The sequence below is a fragment of the Saimiri boliviensis genome, chromosome 4 (genome assembly GCF_048565385.1).
Source record: "Saimiri boliviensis isolate mSaiBol1 chromosome 4, mSaiBol1.pri, whole genome shotgun sequence".
NCBI classification, from domain to species: domain Eukaryota; kingdom Metazoa; phylum Chordata; class Mammalia; order Primates; family Cebidae; genus Saimiri; species Saimiri boliviensis.
In genome coordinates this window covers 41,555,520-41,582,201 of record NC_133452.1, presented here as the reverse complement: position 1 = coordinate 41,582,201, position 26,682 = coordinate 41,555,520, and the positions used below count along the sequence as shown (strand labels likewise).

The following is a 26,682-nucleotide window of genomic DNA, read 5'->3' as shown; positions in this document are numbered from 1 at the left end:
ATCTGTGAAGCCTTACTTCCAAATTGAACATAAAGAATATATAAAATTGTTTTCTTATATATTATTCTAGTTTTTTTTCATCTGAGGTATTTTGGGATTGATTTTGTAAGTGTCCATATTACCTCCCTCCATTAATAGGGTTAAATTAAATTTTGAATTACTTGGTTGCTACCCATGAGTAATGTAGTTCATATAACTAGGTGAATTATAGCAAAATTTCCTATAAAGATAATTTCTAGATAATTTTAAGTTAAACTGCATTACCAAGCAGTCCAACTGCAGTAAGATTCACTGTGACTAAGTACTCTAGTAGAGCAAGATTTTAAATCTGAATAGATATTTCATGAACTTGATTCTTGCAATTATCATATGTTGTATTTGTTAATAATATTTCTATCATACAACTGATGATTCACCTTCTTAATATTACTTCTACTTATATGCCTTCCTCAAATTCAATTTAGGTCCAATTTTACCTCCTGTACCTGACCTAGTAGCATTTTATTAAATATTAAATAAGAAGTTGTCAAAGCATTTACTGTTACCAAAAGCCTACTTTTAAATAAACATTTAACTGAGTTCTAGTCTGGGGTAAAATGCTTTCAGTTTTGAGAAACTTTAAAAAATTTTATTTAAAACAATATCTTAAAAGCAGAGCAAAATAAGAGTGGTACTCAGAAGTTAAAATCATCTCCAAATGAAGTCACTGGAATGAAAATGTTTCTGGATGAATAGCAAATGCTAGAAAATGTGTTCTTCTCACAAACGCTTAGGAAGTAAATCTTGTGCCATCTCCCAAATAAGCAGCACCACAATTTAATTCTTTCATGCATTTTGATTGCAGTGAAAGTGAAAAAGGATTTTGCTCAAAATATAAACAGCCCTAAGTGTTGGTGAGGTGGTAGGGAAAAGGGAAACCTTGTTCTCTTTTGCAGGTGGAAATGTAAATTGATTGAACCATTACAAAAACAGCATGGAGGTGCTACAAAAAAAATGAAAAGTATAACTATTATATGACTCAGCAAATTGGTACCTTTGGCTCTCTCTGTACTCCCATGTTCACTACAGCAGAGGTCTCCAGACCACTAGTGACACACTGGTACTGGTCCATGGCCTGTTAGAAACTGGGTTGCACACCAGGTGAGCAGCAGGAAAGGGAGCATTACCACCTGAGCACCACCTTCTGCCAGACAAGTGGCGGCATTAGATTCTCATAGGAATGCAAACCCTATTGTGAATTGTGAATGCCAGGGATCTATGGTGCGTGCTCCTTATGAGAATCTACCTGATGCCTGATGATCTGAGGTAGAAGAGTGACATCTTGAAACCATCCCCCGTCACCTCTCCAGTCCATGGAAATATTGTCTTCCATGAAACTGGTCCCTGGTGCCAATAAGGTTGGGGACCACTGCTCTCACAAAAACCAAGAAATGAAAACAAGATAAATGTCCATCAGTGAATAAACAGATAAAGAAATTGTGACATATATCTATATAATTATCTCCTAAAAAAGGCAATCCTGCCATTTGTAACATCATGGGTGACCCTGCAGGACACTATACTAAGTGAAATAAGCCAGACACAGGCAGAAAATGCAGTGTAACCTCACTTACATGTGGAATTTTTTAAAAGTCAAATAAATGGAAACAGAGAATAGGGAGGGGAAGAAAACTGGAGAAATAGGTTACAGAGTATACATTTGCAGTTAGGTAGGACCATTAAGTGGAAGTACAAAACGTACAGCATGAAGACTACAGTTAATAACATCATACTGTAGACTGAAAACATTGCCAAAAGAGTAGATTTCAGGTGACCTGACACCCCACAGAAGGAATAACAATGGAAGGTAATTGATAAGTAAATTTGCTTAACTATAGTAATTATTTCAGCATCTACACATATATCAAAACGCATTGTATATGTTAACATATACAATAGAAAATAAACAACCCCAAGCCTAAGTTAGTTGTACGGTTTAAAGTACATGACTTTATAAAACCCTCAATTACACTTCTTAACAGAAAAGTGTGTGTGTGTGTGTGTGTGTGTGTGTGTGTGTGTGTGTATCCTGACTCAGTGTTGAATGACTTGCAATATCATTTACATAGTCCTTAAATGGGCCCTTTATAACAATACTTTCATGCTAATTTTAAAGATAGGAAAAACTATCTTTAAAAGAAAAAAACAAAACAGAAAAAGCTTAAGTAAGCCATGTGTTGGTTAAATTCATGCCTGTTGCTATAGATCAATCTCTTTATTTTCTTTCTGGTATATTTTCTCCTTCAAGAATATTTATTTTTATTAATGAAATGACTTTAAATAAAATTAAGAGATGAGAAAATTGTCCATACAATTATTTCCTGATCTCCACAAGTATCACATAGGGTGTTTTTTACCTTTATTTAATCATACCTTGATTCTCTCATTTAACATTATATTATATTCATCACTGGATTAAAACATTATACATGTAACTTGAATAGCTAAAAAAATGCTTCATACATAGATATAATTTATAAAGGCATCTTGTTATTGCTAAGCATTTAACTTTTTTCCAATTCCCACTTAAACATGTTATTTTTTAAAGAGAGAGAGAGAGAGTGTGTGTGTGTGTGTGTGTGTGTGTGTGTGTGTTATTTTAAGTCCACTATTACAACGGAGACAAGGAATATACATAATTTTATAATAAACACCAGGTACTGTCCAGAAAAATATGAGATAGTACATTTTACTTTTTATTTGAAAAATAAAGTAAATGAATGGTCACAAAATAAATGTTGAAATTTTAGTGAATATTTTTTAATTACAGTAGGCATTTTTTCTTTTGTTTTGCTGTTTTTTCCTCAAATTTTAATTAAATTAGACTGAACAAGTTTTAATAGTGGCAATATGATTTTCTAAATTTTTAGTTAGGCTATCATACATAAAATTTTAATTTTGAGTAGCACAAAGCCTAATCAGAAACTTCATGCAACAAATACCACAAAATAGACCAAAGCAGATTCTGAATAGTGCCTGTAGGAACTTGAGTGTTGGGGATGAGTTACACTCCCCTGCAGGTCACAAATACGTGACTGGGAAGGTATCTACATCTTTGTCTCTACCTCTACACTTAATTTACATCTTCCATTTCTACATTGATAAGTCTATTTCTATGTTTTTTTTTGTTTTGTTTTTTTTTTAGACAGAGTTTCGCTCTTGTTACCCAGGCTGGAGTGCAATGGCACAATCTCGGCTCACCGCAACCTCTGCCTCCTGGGTTCAGGCAATTCTCCTGCCTCGGCCTCCTTAGTAGCTCGGATTACAAGCATGTGCCACCATGCACAGCTACTTTTTTGTATTTTTAATAGAGACAGGGTTTCACCATGTTGACTAGGATGGTCTCGATCTCTTGACCTCGTGATCCACCCGCCTCGGCCTCCCAAAGTGCTGGGACTACAGGCTTGAGCCACCGCGCCCAGCCTATTTCTATGTTTTTACTCAGCCAAGACTACGTTACTAGGAGAGAATGATTAGAACAAACAAACAAACCTCATGACGTGGGTAATTCCTTTACAATCTTATTTGGGAGGATGAAAAAAAAAAACTATTGATTTGAAGTGGCACTTTTTAAAGGTAATATTTCCTAAATCAACCACTTTATTTAAAATACAAACAGATCTTACCCAGCATATTTAATTATGTGAAAAATGACCTCTTTCTTAAGAGTGCCACTTTGCATGTTAGCACTGAAAATTCATGGTCATCTCCTAAATTAACAATGTTGTTTCTTTCATTTTTTTTCCATAATAGATGCAGATGTTGTCACGAAAGGAGAAATTAAAATAATAATTCCTTCCAAACTACACAGGATTGCAGAGAACATTTAAGGAGTACAAAACTTATAACTAAAATCATAAAAGTAAAAAGGCAGAATGTTTGTATTTCATATCAATTGACAGATTATGAATGACTTCAAAGTGTTAGGGTTATAAATACTGCAAACTAACCTTTTTAGACATAAGCCCTAGTAAGAAAGCAAAAAGAAAAAAACTATTAACACTTAGATTGTGCAGTGATGCATATGGAGACGTGCAAATACACAGTTGAGAAAATAATAAAAGAAGCAAATTATACATTTCCATGAAAAACTTCGTTCAGTTTCACTGTAAGATTTTCTCCCATAAAATGTATAATAATGTACCTTACAAAGGAAGTAGGATGAATCTAAGTTCAGGAAAGGAGTGAGGTCGGTGGGGTAGGGAGAAGAGTGAGAAATGGAAAGAAAAAACCCTCCAAGTAAAATTTTACTTTTTCCAATACAGTGGATCCAAAGTCATTTCAGTCAGCATGTCACAACCTACTTACACATCAACTAGGTTTGAGTGACAAAAATTCACCAAGCCAGAAATGATGCAGTATTTGTCAAAAAGATTGAACTGCACTTTCATATTAGTACAAAAAACCGACAGTGCATGATTATTGCCAGAAGCATGAGGTTGTTTAGGGGATAATGCAAGCACCTTAACAGTAGGTAGTAATGGAAAATGTCTAACTCTCTTTCTTCCCTTTCAAGGCAGGCACTTGTAATATGCCTTGTTATACTGCCAAACCATTTCTCACTCCAAGCTCTTTAAATACCACCTGTCCACGCTGAGAATATATTTTTAACTGAAGACGTATACAATATTCCTCACTAAAAACCACAACATAACAAATGCTTTACTAGTCTCGTGAAAATTAAAATATTATATACTGTTTGTAATAAGGGAGCAGCTCTGTTTTGCTGTTGTGCTGCATGAAGTAGACATTGATTTCTCTATTATTCAGAGACTGCTGGTGATTTGTATATTAAAGAGCTATAAGTATGCCCTATTGTTTTAGAGAAGAATATTTGTAATTCTGGATGAATTTCTTCATTAGATCAATTCTTGATGTTAAATTTAAGATAAAGGTAACACTTACCTCATTTTAACTTTATTCTTATATGTATACACATTCCTGTCAAAAATGTATTTCTAAAAGCGTAATTTCCAAATTTGATTCTCTTAGAGCCAACTGCATAACTGAGGCACTACTAATCTTCATAAAAAATAAGAAATTGGTCAACCAATTCTGGAGTATGTTTTGAAAATCTTTTCACTACACAATTAAAGAAATGATTTGACTAAGCAGAGCTTTAAAAATGGGCTTACTGATTATTTACAAAATTATAATTATAAAAATATTATATCTGAGATAAAAAGAGATTAGTCATAAAGGTAGAAATCAAATCAACCTACCCAGTGTAATTAGCATCATACTCAAAGGCTGGAACAGCTTAGGGAATGAATCACTAACAATTCTTCCTACCTTTGTTTTAATAATACGCAATTGTACAGTCATCTTCTTAAGATGATATTTGTACTGCTGTTCTTAATAAAACAACTCAGTCTTGCTGACCTACTTTTTGCTTTATAATAACATTCCACTAAAATCTGAAAGGGTAGAAGCATTTATTTTCTTCTCTTCACTGAAGGAGAGATAGGCGCTTTATCTCCCCTGTGCTACTGAAAATCCTGGGAAAGTCTAAATATTTAAGTTTGTTCTACAGAGGCTTCTGACTCAAGGGTTTAAAGAAACCAGGGTAATTATTTTTGTTCATTACCAAAGCACTTAAACGCAGAACTTGATTTTAAAAAGTTTAAAAATAAGTTCTCACTGGAAGTTGTAGTAAGATATCAAGGTAATACAAATATGTAGATATATCTAGTATATATAAATAGATATATGTATAGCTATGATTGTATTTATGAATATATATACTAGATCCATATGTGTGTGTATTATATGTACACATATATTCATACATGCACATACATGTATATGTACATATGTATTTATATCACATATACTATATATATCTAGTATATACACACATATATATATACCATAGATATATGTGTATCTATACACACACACACACACACACACACACACACACACACACACACTATAGGTATATCTATATATTCCAAAGAACAGGCATGCCAGGACTGCTGTTAACGATATGTTCAGTTCCTTCTCCTGTCATCCTGTGGAGGCACCTGAAGGGTATGCATACAGCACATGAGCACCAGGAACCACTGGGGTGAGGGACAATGAAAAGTAAGACAGCAATAAAGGAAAGGATATAGAAATGTGCTCCACACATATTAGATTACTTGCAAGTATGCCTGAGATTGGATGATGAAAACCAACAGTAAACTACATTTGATTATGCCCTTAGCATCATGCTCTGAGCCACCCATTCTGGGGAATAATTAAAATGCAGCTACAGAAATCACAATTCAACAAACTGATCACTCTATACATTGCATATTGAACAAATTTAATATACTTGTGAACACAAAACAATCTGCCATATATTTCTAAGTTGTCTCTGTGTAAAATCATTACCAGTTTCTGCCCTTGAGCAGGGAGGCTTGAGTAATCAGAATAGTTCATGCAATAAGATAATAACGTACACAGTATAATTTTTCCTACAAGAGTATAATTTCTAAAAATGTGGTTGAAAGAAACTTACTTCAATTTCCAATTCAAGGAAATTAACACATACTCATGACTCTCACAAGAAGAATTAAATGGTAATGACACTTAAATCTGTATATCCTGCTCTCTGCCATCTCTATGAACCGTAAACCCAGAAATACAATTGCCTACCCAATACCTCATTTTTAAAAATAAGCAGAGATTTTCATTCTAAAATTTCCCCCAATGTTTGAGCCCTTCAAGTTAACACCTGTCACTATACCTTAATGCTTCAAGCCAGAATTCACTTCCAATGTGTCACCAAATTCTACTGATTCTACCTATCAAATCTCTTTCAACACCTGCCTCCTCATTGAAATTCTTATCTCCTCTGCTTCAGTTCAAGCACTGATAAATTTTTGCTTACACTGAAGTGGTAGCCTTCTAATTTCTCTGAAATCTCCTTTCAGTCCTTTTCCTAAACTATCACTAGAAAAATCTTCCTAAAAAACAAATTATTCTAAGCATTCTAATAAAAATTCAAACAATTCATTCTTTAAAAAATTATTCCCTTACATAAAATAATTTAATGTATTAATTTAGAATTAAGATGAACTGATGGATGAATAAAAAATACGTAGGTAGATAAACATGTGATATAGCAAATACAGCAAAGGTAACTTAAAACGGCGGACATATGAGTGGATAATTCCTTCAGATATTCTGCATTTTTATTGTTTTTAAAATATTAGAGAAAATTATCCTTAATGAAATGACTTTTAATGTAGTAATGGCTAATATTTACTGTGGATTTTATACATGGTGCTAGGTAAGTACTCTACAGGAGTCATCTCCATTGATGTGAAGGGAAATGTTTAATATTTTAAACATGTTGATGGCTATCAAAAAAGAAGAAGGAGTGGGCAGGGAAAAGAAGCCCTGATTTGTACCACTTACCAACTTCCATGTTGTAATGCTGCCACTATGGTAAAAATTAGGAAGAGGTGGGCATTAGTGGATCATTATTAGTATCTCCAACATACGGATAAAATAGACATAAATAACCTCAAGAAAAGAAATAATGGTAAAATATCTTAGAATAATTAGGAGGTTTAAGTGCATGTTCTTTTGTTTAAAATATAATATACCTGTAAATATATATATATATATATATATATAAATATATATATATATAAAAATATATATACGTATGTAAATTTATTTCAAAATAATCATTTCACAACCAGCTGGCAAAATCCCTGCAAATTTAATAATTGATTGTTAGCTTTAGCACATGCTTAAATAACACAAAAATATCATATTGGGCAGGTTCAATTATTGATTTTTATTTTATAGATGAAGTGAAACATTAGATTAAATTACTTGCACATTAGTAAGCATTACAGCAAGATTTGGACCTAGATTTTACCGGCTCTCAAACCTTAACATAACCAATGTTACTGACTGGCTGCTGATGAAATTCTACTTACATTTTAGAGATGTTTTGTGCACTCACAGAGCTTAAAAGTATATCTATTTTGCAGCTTATTGGTTTAATTATTAACCAGCATGTCTACCTTATAACCTTTTTGGGTGGCTAAGCCCAGAAATGCATTCAGGCAGCCTCAGTTTGCATTTATGAATTTACACTAGTGCCTGACACATAGCAAGTACTCAGTACTGTGATCATAATCCTCTAGACTTCCGGTAACTAGAGAGCAGAGTTTTCATCTTAGTATATCCAGCAATTTAGACAGTCTTGTAATACAGGAGATACTCATGTAAAAGAAAAGTTTAAAAATGCAATACAAATGATAATCTTGGCTTTCTCATTCAATAGCTGTTTGATATTAATGAAATCGTTTCCCTATTGAGACTAAATGCTCAGAATGATGATTAATAAAGGAGTTGGACTTGATAATTATAAAGCATTTTCTTGCAGTAAAGCCATGTGATTGGCCTTGATGGTGTCAGTAAAGAGCATTGATATAATATTTTCATAAAGTAGCTGAATAGCATTTGTCAAGAACTTTTTAGTTACATGGAAGAAAGTTACATTCATGATCTTCACTCCAGTGTTTACAATGGCCAATCGTGGGAGTTAGTCCAAACTTTCAGTAACATCAGAATGACTAAATAAATTCAAATATATATATATATATCCAACAGAATATTAAGCAGTCATTTAAAGTCATGGTGACAATGTCCTGCAGAAACACAGGAAATGGGTTGGCATGATGGGAAGTAAAATAAGCACAATGTAAACTGAATACACCTTTACTTTACAACTGAAACACTCCCAGGCACAGAGAAAAATAATAGTGCATTGACAAAAATGACAATAGTTTTATAAACATTGTAAAACAATGAGTTTTTTTTCTAAATTCTAGTTGCAAAATTTGATGTATTATTTTAATATATACATAATTATAAAAATAATTTGGGTATATAAACTCTATGCAGTCTTTACAGAATCTGGGACATCCAGCAAGGGCCCTCCAAAGAAATCAAGCTTAAGGACAGCTAATTCACCCTTGCCACACTTTCTCTACCTAAACAGAATGAAGGTGGTTGCTGTAGAAAGAAAACTCTAAATCAGTATCTGCCCCCTACCTCAAATAAAAGCATCCAAACATGCAAAATGCACACACATGCATGAGATAAAAATTCGCTGGAGGAGAGAGATGGAGAAGCAGGAAGGAGGACTCTGGGACTATGATCCCACTTTAGTATTCTTTAGCAATATAATATTTAAGGTGGTGTCTAAATTTTTAAAATTAATTACTCTTAAAAGGAGAGTGTGTGTGCATATATATACATATATATATATATATATATATGTATATGTTTGCGTATATATTCCTTGTTTCAGCAAAAGGAATTATAGGTTCACATGTAGCAAAAATATGATGTTTAGTAAATTCCTGGTAGGTTGAATTACACGACAATATAGCAACTGTTTAAAATAATTTAATTAACAGGTGACAATAAACTGTTATGATTGCTTATTATTATTTTGTTGTAGTGAAGGACTATGTAGAAGTGGGAAATAATAACATAGCCAAAGAAAGAAATACAAGTTCTTTAAACTCAACTTCACTGAGATGATTTGGCTGAGACAATTAAAATGGACATCACTCAATGATTTCTAGGCCATATCATATGTAGTGACAGCTGAATTTGCACAGATCTTGCTTAGGGTGACATGAAAGGCATGAATTTCTGCCCTTTGAAGTTCATTTTTTACTGTTTCATAAAGTCTACTATAAATTAGATGACTTGAGATTAGAATTCACTCATTTTCTCTTTCCTTTGAATATGCTTTTTTCCCTCTGCAGTTTACATTCAGATTGGTAGAGAGGAAACAGGATTGAAGAGTTACCCTCTAGCAATTAGCTATGATAAGGCCATATCTTGCAGGAAGACAATAAAGACCAGAAAGTGAAATTCTAAGCTGATGATTCCATGTAGTATGAGTCAAATTGAATGATGTTAATAATGAGATACATCCTTATGTCATTTTTCTTCCACCAAGAAATTGCACAGAATGACTAACATTCCCCCAAAATGCTATTGATACCTAGGATAGGTATGAATAAGTCAGATCAAAAAATAATTATGAAGCTGTGTTCCTCTCCCAGCAACCTCTGCCAAAAAAAAAAAAGAAAAAAAAAAAAAAAAAAAAAAGTGGCTGCATTTTTTTTCTGTCAGAACCTGATTTAGAGATTTCTTTCGTATTTCAAAGCAAAGAAAACAAATCACAATTCAACAAAAGATATGAATTTGGGAGTGAGAACTGAAGACAGAAGTAAATTCTCAGGTAAAGAAAACGAAAATCAAGAGCAAGTCTATACCTCATAGTGACCCCAACGGCACCATCAAAGAAAAGTCTCAGACTCACAGACTGCATCTCTTGAACCTGTCTTTGTGACTAACACATCCCTTCAAGTTTGATGCCTGGATCTACATCTTTAAAATTCTATCTAGGTCATTTTCTTCATCAGATCCTCCTGGTGTTATCGTCTTTTAAGACATCATAAATATGCCATTTTACTTTTGCCACGGGCTTTAAAAGTAAAACCCAGGACTTGAGGGGAAAAAAAATTCATGAGATTGATTCTGTTACTGAAACAATTTCTACCTGAAGATTTATTGTAGTTATGCAAAATTCAATAAAAACAAATTAAGCCAATAAAAAGAGTACTTAATGATACAGTTAACTGAGTCAACATGTGGTACAGTACTATGAATAAATAAATACAGTATCATTAATACTGGTTACTAAGTGCTTTCCACCAAAAAGTCAGTCAGATGACACAATTTTCAGCTGAAAACAACCCAACTCTGTTAGTAAAGTTAATTAAATTGCTACTGATGATGCCATCTATAAGGAAATATGTCATGAATTGGGATGTATACTTAACTGTACAACCTGCTCGTGAGATAAAACCCAAAAGGTACTGGACAAGACCATTTCATATGTGCTCAAGTTTCATGACTCTTAGGCTGGGAGCTCCTAACATAATAGACCCTTAGCAGAATGTACAGGTGCTGATTACCTTATAAGGCAGTCTGTCTGTCTCTGTCTCACGATTTCCATGGAAATTTTAAGTAACATTTCTATACTCCTATGAACCCGGTTTTAAAAAACACAAACAACTTTGATAATTTAAATTAGAATATAAATTATATCTTTTATTTTAATACTTCCATCTGCCCATATAGATCTCCTATTTGTGAGTAGAAAGGAAAGAGGAAAGACAAATCATCCTTATGGTGACTACTGGCTGGACATTGTTTTATGCATTATTTCACAGGTGAGGAATTATGGATACGGTCATGGCTTTGTTCAGCAGAAAACATTAGCCCAACTCTGTTTAGCAAAATTAAGAGAGTTAGACAAAAATTATTTTTAGTCAGAAATTATCCCTCTCTTCCTTGGATTACTGAAGTACATCATAGTTTTAATAACATATATCACTTATTATGTTATTATTTTTATTATGGTTATAAAACTGTCAATTCCTACTTAAGAGTAGGAATATTGTCTTCTTAATGTCGTATCTTCTGCAGTCCTAGGTGTGGCAAAGTTTACAACTTGGGCCCTCACTAAAACTTGTGAGACAATTAAACATCCCATCAAATACACAGTAGCTCTTGAATTACTCTACAATCTCTCATGATTTTTTCCCCCTCTAATAAAATGTATTATATCATTTTTCATGTTTATGAATATTGGACAATTCACATATTTGAAAAAGAAGGTAATTCAAACAATGAGGTTATCCACTTATAAAATATCTTTAAAATACCTTTATAAAAGAAGGTTTCCTGATGATTTATGAATGACAGTGTTCTCCAGGAATTTTGGGTTTCCTTTTTCCAATTTGAAATGCGAAAGATGCTACAGAGAAGACTACAACTTTATATACATATATATGCATGTTTTCATGGCCTTTCTGCTTCTAGTCCTTCCTGAGATTCCAGAAATAAGATGATCCTTTTACAAACAAATCTAGTATTGTCAGTCTCTCTCATAAAAACATCTGGGTATCAGGTGGATGGTGTCAGACTTAGCTGCAGCTTTCCTGCCGGCCTCAGTTCTACCACAAGCCCAGAGTTAGCCGGTAATCCATCCGAATCCATCTATTTTCATAACCCCCAACCGTATCAGCAATATTTACAGGTATGTAAAAACATGCAGTTCACTCTAATTTTATTCATTTCATTTTGCATTTACTCTTATTACAGGACTGGTCCCTAGTGACTTCTAGGAGCTTAAGTGCCAGACACTGCTTGTATCACTTTGAAGACCTATTAATTAACACAGTACTGATAACAAAGAAGCCAACAGAAGGTTTTTTATCAATAAATATTTTTCAAACAGAAATGTTCTCTACAGAATCTAAAAACCAAAAATTAGGTTATTACTCACAAAAAAGAAATCTAAATGGGATTTTATTCTTAGATTCCTAAGAAAGTTGAAAACTGTCTTCCATTACTGTTCTTATGGCTTTTTACCTTTAGTTGTTTTTTTTTTTACTTCAATAATAATAATAATAATATTGCCTTTTAAAATTCTTGCTCTATAAAAAGCCATATAAAGATCATATATAAGTTCATATGTTTCAAAACATTTTAAAACAAGCATTGATATAAGCTGACAGTTTCAATCAAATAGTAAGCCACCCTTATATTGTGAAACTGAACCAATTCTTAGAAAAGTTGTTTACTTTGTTTTAACCTCCAGGCTCAGTGTTAATGTTTACTAGTCTTTGTGATTGATAACTATTAAACCACAGTTAAAATCAATGTATGGTACCACTTTGCTGATGATGCTATAGACTAAAGGCTAAAATTTAACTTCTCACTTGTGGTTTCTGGTATATGCCCGAGTATTATTTTGTTTTGTTTTTCCTTCCATTTTGGATTTAGGACAAGAAAAAAATGCATTTTTAATAAATGCTTATATTTAAAATAAGACACTCTCCTTTTCACTGCTTCATAGATCTAAATGTTTCACTGAAAATTGCCAACAGCACTGAACTTCAATATAAGAGTAGAGAGTAGTTTTCCCAACTGTGTAAATATATTATGTTCTGGACACTCTGAACTATTGACCTTCCCTATGAGAGAGATGCTGCTAAAATGTCAGTTAATCATAAAGCAGTTGCACAATTGGTTACCCAGAAGCAGAAGGCAATTTAAAAGAGCAATTTTAACATGCAATTGCCAAAGCATGCAACACAGGCAATTTCTGATGATGGCATATTTTATTTCCATTTAATAAGAGAAAGAGAAACTGTGTTTTCCTAGCTTCTACACCAGATGGTATACCCAGAGGAAATAGACACACAGAACAAAAGCAAGCATACTTTCTCTGATTGTTCATTGGAGTTTTTGAATTAGTTCCCTTTTAAGACATCTTCACATTTATACCTTTTTAAAAATTTATGAAGTGCCTGAAGAAACATTACGTGAACAATAACATGGGTCAGGGTATAACGTAACAGTGAAATAATCATATCCCTCAGGTTCCTAAAGAAGCATGAGGTAGGCCTCAGTGGCTTCAGCCACCAGAGGCTTTAATTACCACCTCTCCTAAGTCAGAGACCCTGAAGCAAGTAATCGCTGTCACCAAATGATTATAGTGCACTTTGGAAAGAAAACAAAAAATAGCTTTGTCAACCAGAGAGTATATTTTCAGAAAAGGATAAAATAAAATACTTCTAAACTTTAACTGTTTAAAGTATTTAAACACAGCATATATCTGAGAGTTAAGTACCGATCAATTGGGTTTTCAATAAATGTGAAGTTGCAAATATTAGCCTACGTTTTCTCAGAGAATAAGTTAGTCATGAAGATTCTATTTTTAAAATGTACATCTCTTCCAGATTTTATTTGTTGTGCTTTAATTTAATCAAGGTATACTATTATAAGGGGGGTGGGGGGAATCACCTATGATAGGAATAAGAGGAACTAGTATTAAGGCCATTAAAGTCTGAGGAAAGGAGTTGAGGCCCATCTGTCTGATATAGGACAAGTCACTGTTTCCTTTTGGTTTCCTGAGTCTTAAATTCACCAACTAAAAAGTGAGAAAATAATATATCTAACTTACAGAATTGGTGTGAAAATAAAATATGACAGATTTACTTCATATGTTGATTCTAAAGTAGCATTTATCAATACTTGGCCCCAAAAAAGTCTACATTTTCATTTGAAAATGTGAAATTTATTTATGAATATAAATAAAGAAAATCTTTGTATTGACTTGCTGGAAGAATATTTATTGACAGATTTCCATCAAATATTTATTAATACCAGAAATAGAAGGTCAATGCCTCAAATACCTTAAAATGGAATTTTAAAAACAGTAAACAGTAAGTAATTTACTTTTTGATTGGTACTTAGCAAAAAATAATTGTTCCTCTATAATATATCAAAATAAAATGAGAATTTCTGAAAAGCAGAAGATAATTATTATTCCTTTCTTACTTTCAAGAAATCCATGTGAAATTGATATCTCAAACACATATATAGCTAAGAAGTATTTATACTTATTTTTAAAGTCACCTAGTCTAACACGCAGGAGTATTAAAATAGCTACTTCAAAATAATCAGCATTTATTCAATCAGACAATATTAATGGCAAACTCTACACTTATAGAATTAATTTTAAAAGAATGATTATAAATCTAGTATTCAGTTTCTCTTATAGAAACAGTATTTAGGCATGCAGAATTTAACAGAATTAGATGATAACTTCGTCCAAAGGTTACGTTTGGAATCTCAAAGGTATTTCCCAAGATTACGAAGCATTTAAAGGTTTTGAAATCTGCACTGAATCTCAGTTAATATCACAGTTAACAAAAACTGTGTCCTATTTTGTTCATATGAGCTTCTGGGTTGAGGCCAGTAGTGGCACTGGTAATTTCAAGTCTGAGGGACCTGAGATTTGGAGAAAGGGAAATAGATCTTAAAGAAAGAAAGGAGATGGACAAACATCATAATTTGAACTAACGCTGACTCTGTATTTAATTATACAATATATATCAATTATATTCAATTTCTCCTTTTTAGAGACTGCTTAAAAATTAATACAATATATACTTCTATAAGCTGCTCTTTCTTTTCTAATAATAGAGCGAGATTAGTAGACATTCCTGATGAAATGTTAACCATGGTTTCTCTCAGATTACAGTCTACTTGAAAATCTAGTCTACAAGTACTTCCCTCCCCCAAAATCTTGCAGATATACCTTATGAGGACGTTAATTAACTATAATAAACATGTGTGATAAAGACTCATTATGTGTGAAAGATAGTTTTAAAAACAAATAATACAGTTGGGAGTCAAACTACAAGTAATAGAGCCTGACAGCAATTTATGCCACAAAGAATATACAAATTAAATGTTTCTCAGAAAAAGAATCAGATAAAAAGACTAGTATAATTCCAAAATACCAAGGCGTTTATAACTTAGAAAGCAGCTATGGGCTGGGCAAGGCAGCTCATGGCTGTAATTTCAGCACTTTCGTAGGCTGAGGTGTGCAAATTACTTGAGGTTAGGGGTTCAAGACCAGCTGGCCAACATGGTGAAAACCCGTTTCTACAAAAATACAAAAATTAGCTGGGCATGGTAGCACATGCTTGTAATCCCAGCTACTCGGGAAGCTGAGGCAGGAGACTTGCTTGAACCCTGGAGCCAGAGGTTGCAGTGAGCCAAGACTGTGCTACTGCACTCCAGCCTGAGCAAAAAAGCAAGACAAGAAAGCAGCTATGAATGTAAGTTAATTTTACTCTATCCCCTCTCACATAGATAAGGTTATTCTCAGAATAAAATACTTCAAAGTACTTTATAGTCATATTTTTGCTTAAATGGTTCACTCAGAACATAAGCATAGGGATAAATCAATATTCATTAACAAGTTGTTTTCATGAACTTAACACGGTATAACTGGCTTTAAAACACAATATTTATTTACATGTACTCTCCATGGTTTTCACATCAGGAATCAATTTCAAATAATTCCTAAGTTAAACAAAAATTACATCATACTAACAATACGCTGTGTGGTACTGCTAATTTTTTAAAGACTTATTTTGATGCAAATAAACAATAAAGCAGGTGAAATACTTAAAGGAAAGTACTTTGGACAAAAGAAGTCAAGAGGGAAACCACTGGAATACCAAATTGTCAACATTGTTATGATTTATATATGTTATAAATGTATATGTAGAAAAATGTAATTTTATTAGAAAACGTATGCACATAATATTCTTAGTAAAATGGACTTCACAGTTCAACCTTTCACATCAGCATGGGATATTAATTTCAGAACAGAGAGTGAACTAGTTTTTAGTTTCCAAATTGCTTCCTCTTTACATGATTTCTCTGACTAGTTGAGGTTATGGTGTCAACTTGCCTCTCCCTCAGAAAGTGTATCTTCCATCATAAAAACAATTTGTCACATGACCTTGAATGACAGGATGTAGCCATGCAGAATATTTGAAAAGCAAATTCTGACATTTAGGCTGAACCATGGAGATCTGCCCAGCATCTTCTAACTTAAGCTCCTTTTCAACCACCAGATAAATGTATACAGCAATCAGCAAATTATTGAACTCTCTATCTTCTAAATCTCAGACTAGTAGTTGAGAAGTTAAACTTCCTATTAGTGAACATCTTTCAGCAGGAGCTTTTGATACATAAGCATTATGCTGGATTAAAAACATTTAAGTATTATAAGACATCAAGTAATTAAATGGGTTTTGCTTGGGTTATAGCTCAGTACTCCTGGTGGGTAGCCCAAGAATGCTGTCAATGATAAACGCATACTCAAGAAACAAACAACAAAATAAAAACTCCACTAAAAATGTGCTCAAGTAACTTAGATATTTAAACTTTATACTGGCTTTTAATTATCAGCTAACAATTCCTCCCATTATAACACAGTAAAGAACCAGGATGTATGCTCATATATAATTTTTTAATTTTTATTTTTTGTGTTTTCGCCATATGTTATTATTTTCACCACTCATGAGGAGGGCAACAGCAAGGCTTAGAGTGTAAAGGTAATATCTCTGTGTTCTGCAGCTGAGTGTCAAGCTGCTGATATAATCCTCAACAACAGGACATTCTGAAGAAAATAGTTATCTCGCCACAGCATTGTCCAAAGTAACTTTTCTTATCCATATTATAAGATGTAGCCTTTACACTGACTGTAACAAAATTATTGAGGTAGAGAATTTCCACATGGTAAAAAGTATTCAGTATTTGCTTGAACTAAAATGATCTTCTGTCTTAATAATACTTTAAGTTACAGCTATCAGAGATTTTTGGACTGAATATGTAGCAGGCTCACCAAAATTGCCATGCCAAAAGAAGACTCCAGATACATCATAATAATGGATTGATAATAGAGAAGCATCCCTACCCTCAAATCAGTCAAATAATGACATAAGCAAGATGATGATTTACCTAATTTATTAGAGCTCTTAGAATAGTGTGACTATATCATATATCATATGAGAAACTTTAATACTGCATGCATTTGTATGTCTTATGCTAGATTCCTTCACCAGGTAGAATGGCCTACTACTCAGTCTTACCTGCACATTTTGTTCTGGTGATTAGTGGAGGTCCTGGGAGCCCTGTTCCACCTTCGCCAGGTCTTGTGAGTAGAACTCGGATCTCATATTCGGTATCTGGATCTAAATGCCATAACTTGTAAGTTGGAGCATTGACTGCGTGGGTTTCTGTCCAGGATCCTGATGTCATTCGGTACTCTACCTCTTTTAGGATGATAGGACCATCACCAATGATGGAGTTGGCATTTAGCTGGATCAGCAAATATGTAGGCCCAACACCAAGCAGCTGAGGAGGAGCAATGGGTCTTGGTGGTTCTAGGAGAGATGAGTGTGTACTCCAATTAGTAAGATTTAAAACAATACATAGATGTACTAATGTCTCATAAGGCCTAAACGCTTAGTGAATCATTTATTAGAAATGCATAATAAATAATTAAAACTAGAATATGCATGATCTGGCAACTGTACTTTTAAAGAATATATAAATTTGCAGGTGCATACGACCATTTTAACATAACTTTTCCTTTATTGAAAACACATTGTTTTCAGGAGATAAACTTGTAAAGGCATAGTATATGTGGGAAATAAAAAGAAAACATTTAGAAATGGATAGCTCTATTTAGCTACTAAGAGAGTAGAGTTGATCTTTGACAATTTATTTCATTCATGAACTATGACCAAGTGGTATTTTTCTTTTTGCTTTCCTTGTTACTTCTTCACAGTTTCTACAGATGAGTAAAAGAAGAAAGAACAGCATAGCTGAACTCAGAAACTGATGCCAGGTGCTACCTTGTTTCTACAAACCTACCTCACAGTGTGACAAATTTAAAATTACACCTAGGTGCAATCACAAATCACTCCATATCACTGGCCTTTGGGAGCAGCATAAGATAAGGCAATGCACCAACTTTATACTCAAATGTCAAAGGCATGCTGCAATTTAATTTTGGATAGCTTAAAATATTTTGCTTGAAAGAAACTTTGCAAAACATTTTTTCAATGTTTGAATTTACAGAAATAATGAATGATATATTAAGGCACTTTTTTTCTTTCATGAGAACAATGTCACTGAAATGAAACCCTGGACTTTATGAAGGACTCAGCAGCTGTCGCTCTGTTCATATGGTCTGTCCACAATTAAGTCACCAAGTTCCTCTAATTCCTGAAACACTTCTCAATCTTCTCAGAAAAGTGAAAAGACCTGAAGAAAGTGTTAATCTTAATAAAACAGTAATTGCTCAAAAATTGGTTTAAAAGTTTTTGTTAAAGAGTTGGAGCAAATCACATAAAGAACAACTATTAAATACAAACACAAAATGCTCCCTCACCCCAACCCTCTCCAGGTATGGGGCGGACTGGAGAAGGCACAAATAGTGGGAAGTCCTGAGCACATAACCAGTATCCTTCTAATTAGATTTTCTATTTCAATGGCAATGCACTGCATGATTAAAAATAAAATACAATGCAAACAATGCCTGCAGACAGGTTTTACCTCCTTTGAAGGTTTAAATGAAACAAGAATGTCCATGTGCAGACCACAATTTTCTTTTAAACCCTGATTGTAGAAAAGTGTAGTTTCTAGCTTAAAAGCCTCTGAATTACAAACAACCTTCAAATTCGGGATAAGATTACCTGGTCTGGAAAGCTACAAAGGCTAACGTAATTTTCAAGATTATTTCAAAATGTATATGACAAATATTAATTGGTAGGCTGTCCTACACATTGGGTATCCATATAGCATTTTAGGGGAGACACAGTAAAAAGAAAGCGATGAATTCATTATTTTAAACAGATTTATATAGGAAATGAAAAGAAGACTGTGATAAATGATGCAGGTAATATTTTTTTTTTTTCAGTCCAAAATCACTTGAAGGACATAAGTTACTCCCCACAAGTACTCACGGCTTACTACGGCAATAACTTTTAAACTAATTACTGGTAGAATCACATGACCTTGGGATTCACTGTGCTCATGTTTAAAACAAAAACAAAACTAGTATCAAAGATGATAACATATGCCATATAAAGTGTAAACATTTATAATTTCTATAGAAAAGTGGTTTTTAACACATGATTTATAAACTTCAACACAAAATCCATTCCTGATAGTTTGCCAATTGTTTCAACAATATGTAGTAAAAATTGCATAGCAGGCGAACTCTTTCCAATTTCACAACTGAATTCAATGGAGAAGTTATGTACAAAAGAAAAAAGTTTGAATAAAATAAACACAGTTTAAAATTTTCATTTATCAGCTACAGAAAGAAAGAGATAGACATTTCAAACCATGAAATTTTACCAACTACTCTAACAACTTTTATACTCAAGAGTTTTTAAAAGATTTATTTGACAGAAAGTTGGTATATTCTCAAATGCTAAACTAAAATGAAACTGAATCAAGAAATGAACATAACAGATAAAATGTAAATGTCTTCCGAGACTACCTAAATGCTGCACATATTTTAAGAAGCAGTACGTATTTTGTGAATAAACTGAGTTGCCTCATACGTGCAGTGTTTGTTTTCATTCCAGATGGCTCATATGCTAACTAATTTAAGTAGGAAACAATGCTAAATTCACAGCTCACTGGGGTTCTACCCAGTGTATCAATGCCCTACTCTTTTATAGTACAATGAACTAAGAGGTCTGATACTTAACATGATAAATAAACAGGAACAATATGCCAAGTGAATTATAAACAGCAAGCCTTGGTTAATCACAAATTTATAGATATTCTGAAACCTGACATTGTGCATGTATATTAAATGTTAAATCTCATCAATCAAAACTCTGCACACTCTTGCTGTGGAAAATAAAGACAAAACCTAGGAGGTGAGCAGAGAAGATGGCAGAGGAAGGAAAGAAAGAATAGTTATACCCCAACATAAACAAGTGAAAGAAAGAGAAACTAGTGAAAAAGTAAAGCACAACATTTCTATCTTTAAGGAAGTGACATATAAAAGAAAACAAAAATTTGTAGTCCAGAGACCTAGAGTGAAAAAAATGCATATACATTAATAGCTATGTAATCTTAAATATGTTATGTAACTTCTTCATATTATAATGTCTTCATTTGTGCCCTACCCATTATTTGAAGAACTTTTAAAGACTCTACCCTTAAATACAACAACAAGCCCTATGTGATGCTAGGTTGCTTTGTTCTGTTTTGCCATATAGCATATACATCTTAACACTGAAAATTAATATTCAACACTAGTGTTGTTTTTATCTGAAGAAATGAGTTTGATGTAATCAGGCTCTTGGTCAGAAGGACAGCAGTTCACTCTGACCAGTTTTACATCTTGCTTGCTATAGTCAGGCCAAAAATGGGGGCAGTCCAGCAATCAATCTAAGCAATAGCTCAAATTTGGAAATGTGGCAATGTTAAGAGTGGCTTAAAAGCACACATATTGATTAAAAGTATGATTTTAAGATGTAAGATCTAGCATTAATGAGGCTAATATACAACTACATATTAAATTTTTATGACAGAGGTAAAAAGTAGCTTTATATTAGCACATGTATTTTGTTTTCAGGCCCTTGAGAACAAAGGGACTTATTTATAAAATCTCTATTCATTTCAATAAATTATGCATGGATTTTAATCAGTTTGCAAATGAACAAGTAATTGTTCTGCAGCAATATTAATATTCTTCATAACTTAATACACAACCAGACCCAGAGGTGTGGTATGAATAAATCCCAGTTGTACGCGAGGTATCAACTGAAGCATGCAATCCCCAAAATATAAGATAAACTTTGCCGATGCTACCAATTAACTTTCAATTAATGACTTAAATTCATTATACTAGAATGGAACCTATTATAAAACCCCAATTATATATTCAAATTGTTGTATTTGTTTTTATTTCAAATAATTTTTAGAAGTGTCTTGAAATCAAGGAAATCATTATGAAATACTCCCACTCAGTTATTCCTATTATAATGCTATTTTACAAACACATGTGTCACTTACCAAAGTTCAGTTAATTAATAAAATGCAGAAAAAGAAACAGAAGCCATAAATCCAGGAAAAGTCAGCAACATTGTAAATCTCAAGGCAAAAAAAACAAAAAACAAAAAACAAAACAAAACAAACAAACAACAAAAAAAAAAACACTTCTACATTGAATTTCCCAACTAGATAAATTAATTTTATTTGTCAATATGGCCTCGACATGAAGTATCCTAGGATTAGCCCTACCACTATAGAGGGAGGCAATGATATTACATTATTCTCCTACAGCTGCTGCAACTAATTACTACAGACTTGGTGGCTTAAAATAACAGAAATTCTCTCCAACTCCTGGACCAGAAATCTGAAATCAGTACCACTTGGTCGAAATCAAGGTGTTAGAAGGCCACATTTCCCATAAAGACTCTAGGAAAAAGTCATTTGATTGCCTCCTCTAACTTCTGGTGGCAGCTGGTATTCCTTGTCCTGTGGCCACATCCTCCAAATTCCTTTCATTTGTTCACATTGCCTTCTCCTCTCCTGTCTGTATAGTCAAATCTCCCTCTGCCTTCTATATGGATAAGGATGCTTGTGATTACAGTTAGGCCCATATGTATAATCCACGATCTTCTCACATTTTGGACATCTTAATCACATCTGCAAACATCATTTTTCCATATCAGGAACATTCATAGGTTCCAAGGATTAGAATTTATTTGGGGGGCCTTTTTCAGCTACATGAACAATGATCTCATCCTTCTTCCTGACAGATATTTCAACTCCACTTTTTCTCCAGTTGGTAGAAAACTTGTAAGCAAAAAACACTTCACCTAAGAAAGTTTCCAAACTAGGTCCAAAGTAGCAGATTGTTTAAAAGTTAATAATTTATCTATATCATATTTTTCTTTTTACTATTTATTATAAAAGGAAATGACAGAGATGATGAAAATTATGTTTTACAGGAGTCTCTTGCTCTACTAATACATTCAACACTAGAATATTTGTCTTGGAGATGGATTTTTTTTTTCTTATTTGTTACCATTTGTTTGCTTCAATGAAAAAAACACTTCAAAGTCAATTTTACTCTGTTTCTCTATTATTTTCCTCACTAAAATTTTTATCCAGTTTTGGTTCCTGTTAGACAACAAATTCACAATGTTTCTCATTGTTTAATTTTCTTCCCCCTTACCTACTGGAAGTGTCAGTAAAGGGGAATAGACATGAGGGAGGCTAAAGGGAGGGAAAATGACATCACTGAACCGTCTAATTCGGGCATTTATCAGCTACCCTACATTAATTTTTAAATGATTTTAAATTATGTCAACAAGTTGGCAACATGATTTAATGGTACTTGAACATTTCAAGAAACTTAGTATCACTGATGAATAGAAAGATGACCTTTGCTGCCATAAGAAACAGAAAGCAGGTTATTCATATTTAGAAGCAATTTATTTGGACATTTAATATCATATGCATAACAACACAATTTAATTTTTCCTTAGATGTTAAAATGAGAAGTATACATTTGAAAATTTTTAGATTTAATAAGGTTTCTCCTACACTGGCAGCTACAAAACTGCAACCCAGAGATATTTATGAGAATTATTTCATGATTTCACAGTTATTTTTCTTATACTTCAAATTTTCAGTCCTCACAGGTTCATTAGGCAGCCAAACAACTCATAAATTTAGCTCATATTTTAGCTCACAATGTAGTCAGCAAATTCTGTGAATCTTTTAATATAAATTACTAAGTTTTATTTATATATTTGTACACTGATAGAATTGAGTTAAATCTGTTTTTACTTACTATATTAAAATCTATTTTTAAATCCATCAATTCAAGTGATACTTTTTTTTTTTTTTTTTTTTTTTTGAGACAGAGTCTCACTCTGTCATGCAGGCTGAAGTGCAGTGGCGTGAGCTTGGCTCACCACAACCTCAGCCTTCCAGGGTCAAGCAATTCTCCTGCCTCAGCATCCCAAGTAGCTGGGAATACAGGCACGCACCACCATGCCCACTTAATTTTTCTTTTTTCTTTTCTTTTCTTTTTTTTTTTTTTTTTTTTTTTTGAGGCAAGAGTTTTACTCTTGTTGCCCAGGATGGAGTGCAATGGTAAGCTCTTGGCTTACCGCAACCTCCACCTCCTGTGTTCAAGCGATTCTCCTGCCTCAGCCTCCCTCAGCTGGGATAACAGGCACGTACCATCACATCCAGCTAATTTTGTATTTTTAGTAGAGACAGGGTTTCTCCATGTTGGTCAGGCTTGTCTGGAACTCCCAACCTCAGGTGATCCACCCACCTCAGTCTCCCAAAGTGCTGGGATTACAGGTGTGAGCCACCATGCCTGGCCTATAATTTTTGTATTTTTAGTATCGGCCAGGCTGGTCTCAAACTCCTGACCTCAGGGCATCCACCCACCTCAACCTCTCAAAGTGGTGGGATTACAGGCGTGAGCCACCAGGCCTAGCTTGGATACCTTTTTCAAATCATATTACTCAGGTGACTCATAAGCTTGTACTGGTCAAATAAAATTAATGCTAAGACACCACAAAGTTTGGATGTTGGCCAACCTGAGTCCCCTTTGCCAGGTAAGTGCACCTATGTAGATATAAATCAGAAGGAGCTAATACTATCTATTACCGCCTCTAAGAAAATTAGATAGGTGTCTGCATACAGCTATGACGAAATAAGGAAAGAGTGTGTACTGTGCCCCACCGCCTATGCTTACAACATTCTACACATGAGTAACTTCGAAGAGCCATGAAATAGGCATACATGATTTCACAGTGGAAAGTAGGGTATGAAATTTTAGATAAAAGGGGAAAAAAAGACTTCCAAATAAAGTCTCCATTTAATAAGATATTATATATGTTTGTTTATACTATGTATTTTTATTACTATTAATTACATTCAGCTAAACAGTTTCTTCGTTCTCTCCCAGTGGCTCCCTACTTGTTCAAAAGCCAGGCATAGGAAGACAAATACTGCATGATCTCACTTACATGTGAAATCTAAAAAACTTGAACTCATAGAAGCAGAGAGCAGAATGGTGGTTACCAGGGGTACCAGGGTCCGGGCGGAATGGGGAGTTTGTAGGGAAATGGGGAAATGTTCAAAGCATAAAGAATTTGCTAAAATGAGTAAGTTTTGGAGATCTACTGTGCAGCATGATTAACTATAATTAATAATAATGTATTGTATACTTCAACATTTCTATGAGAGTAGTTACTAAATATTCTCACCCTGTTGAGGAATATTAAGTTTACCCTGTCCCCATGGCTGCTTTGTGGAGGATATCTTTTAGTTTGTAATTAGTGGTAGGTGGGTAAGAGCTGCCTACTTGGTGTATTCCGAAGTTCCGTGTATATGTAGAACACCTGTGTATTAATGAGAATAACCTGTCTAAGAGCAAATAAATACAATGATGAAAGTGCTCAGGGCCTTCAGTCTGGAGAGCTGTGACAGATCCACTCTGTTGGCTATCCGGGTGTCTGCCTCTCTCAATACCTTCAGCCCATCTGAAGTGGGGGTGGGGGTCTCCCCACTGAGCTGGTTCTCAGTATCACCCCAAAATTATAAGTATGTGAGATGATAAATATGTTAATTAGCTTGATAATTATTTCAAACTATGTGTGTGTGTGTGTGTGTATCTCAAAGATCACATTGTATAACTTGAATATATTCAATTTTATGTGTTAATTATAACTTAATAAATCTGAAGCAAAAAAAAAAAATCGAAACAACAGTTTCCTCTGGACAAACAGCTTAACAATGTAGAAAGGAATTTCAACAATGTTGAAAATAATAAATTCACCTCTTATCCCTACCTAAAACTACATCACTTACATTTCTATTTTTTTCAAAGCAATGGAGCAGAATTTTGAGGCGGAGAATGCAAGCTCTGTGCCAGTGATCATTTATTTCCACGGGCTTGACTCTGGCCAGTGAAACATAGGCAGATGGGTATGTAAGTACACAAATTACTCATAGGCAAGTGAACTGATAACAATATGTTTGGAAAATAATTTATATGTCAAGAAATAAATATGTATACATAAAGTAATAACACTTTGAGAAATTTATCAAAAGGAAATATTTTCAGTCTTTGCTTAAAAGAATAAAAACTGATCAAAATAATCAACAATGGGAAAATAGTATCATGGTATAACTTGTCAACAGAACACAAGTTATAAAGATTATTAGTTTTCATGTTTAAAAGTTAAAAGCATATTCCTGATAAAACAAAATCAGCAACCACCAAAACCAGAAGAAAATATACCAAAAAGCTAGTATCAGTGACCAGGGAATTCCAGGATCATAAGTAACTTAGCTTTTTCTTTTATCTTTTTTTTCCCAATAAAATTTGTCATGTGCCCATAAAACAGTCTCATCATTATATTTCCAGTGTTTCTTGTAGCAGCTGCCAAAGTTCAATATTATTATTATAGAATGAATGATTGACTTAACAATGTCCCAAAGAAAAAAGTTACCCATGCCACTGTAGGAAAAAATTATCAGATGGGAGCAGTGGCTCATGCCTGTAATCCCAGCATTTTAGGAGGCTGTGAAGGGCAAATCGCTTAATCCCAGGAGTTTGAGACCAGCCTGGGCAACATGGTGAAATCCCATCTCTATAAAAAATACAGAAATTAGCCAGCTATAGTGTCAGCTGTGATCCCAGCTACTCAGGAGGCTGAGATGGGAAGATAACCCGAGCCTGGGAAAGTTGAGGCAGTGAGCCAGGATATGTCACTTCACTCCAGCCTGGGCAACAGAGTAAGACCCTGTTTCAGTAAAAAAGAGAGTAAAAAGAAAGAAAGAAAGAGAAAAGCTACACAAATTCTATCTATTCATATTTTAAAATGTACATCTCAGTGTAAGAATTGACACTTGCAGAACATAATAGCTAAACTTTATTTATTTACTTATTTAATTTTTAGGTGCTAACATTAAGCCCTCAAAAAGTTAAGATTTAACATCTCACACTTCGAGCCACGTAGCAAGCCAAATGCCCTGACACTGATACACAGCACCTACAAATTGTTACTATTTAATTAAAAGAGTTAGTTGACTGGAACAAAAGAACACATTCTAAGCAATTGCTTAGTGACCAAGTGGCAACAAATGATTTATCCAGCTTGTAAA

General features: G+C 33.7%; 1 protein-coding gene across 9 annotated transcripts in view; it reads right to left on the bottom strand.

Moving 5' to 3' along the window:
• PTPRK (protein tyrosine phosphatase receptor type K) overlaps positions 1-26,682 on the bottom strand; it is a 578,471-nt gene that overhangs the window by 214,116 nt on the left and 337,673 nt on the right. For all 9 annotated transcript variants that reach the window (XM_074397496.1, XM_074397495.1, XM_074397497.1 and 6 more), the window contains exon 7: positions 17,601-17,894. In XM_074397496.1, coding sequence (XP_074253597.1) covers positions 17,601-17,894 — 294 coding nt within the window. The remainder of the gene's footprint in view (positions 1-17,600; positions 17,895-26,682) is intronic.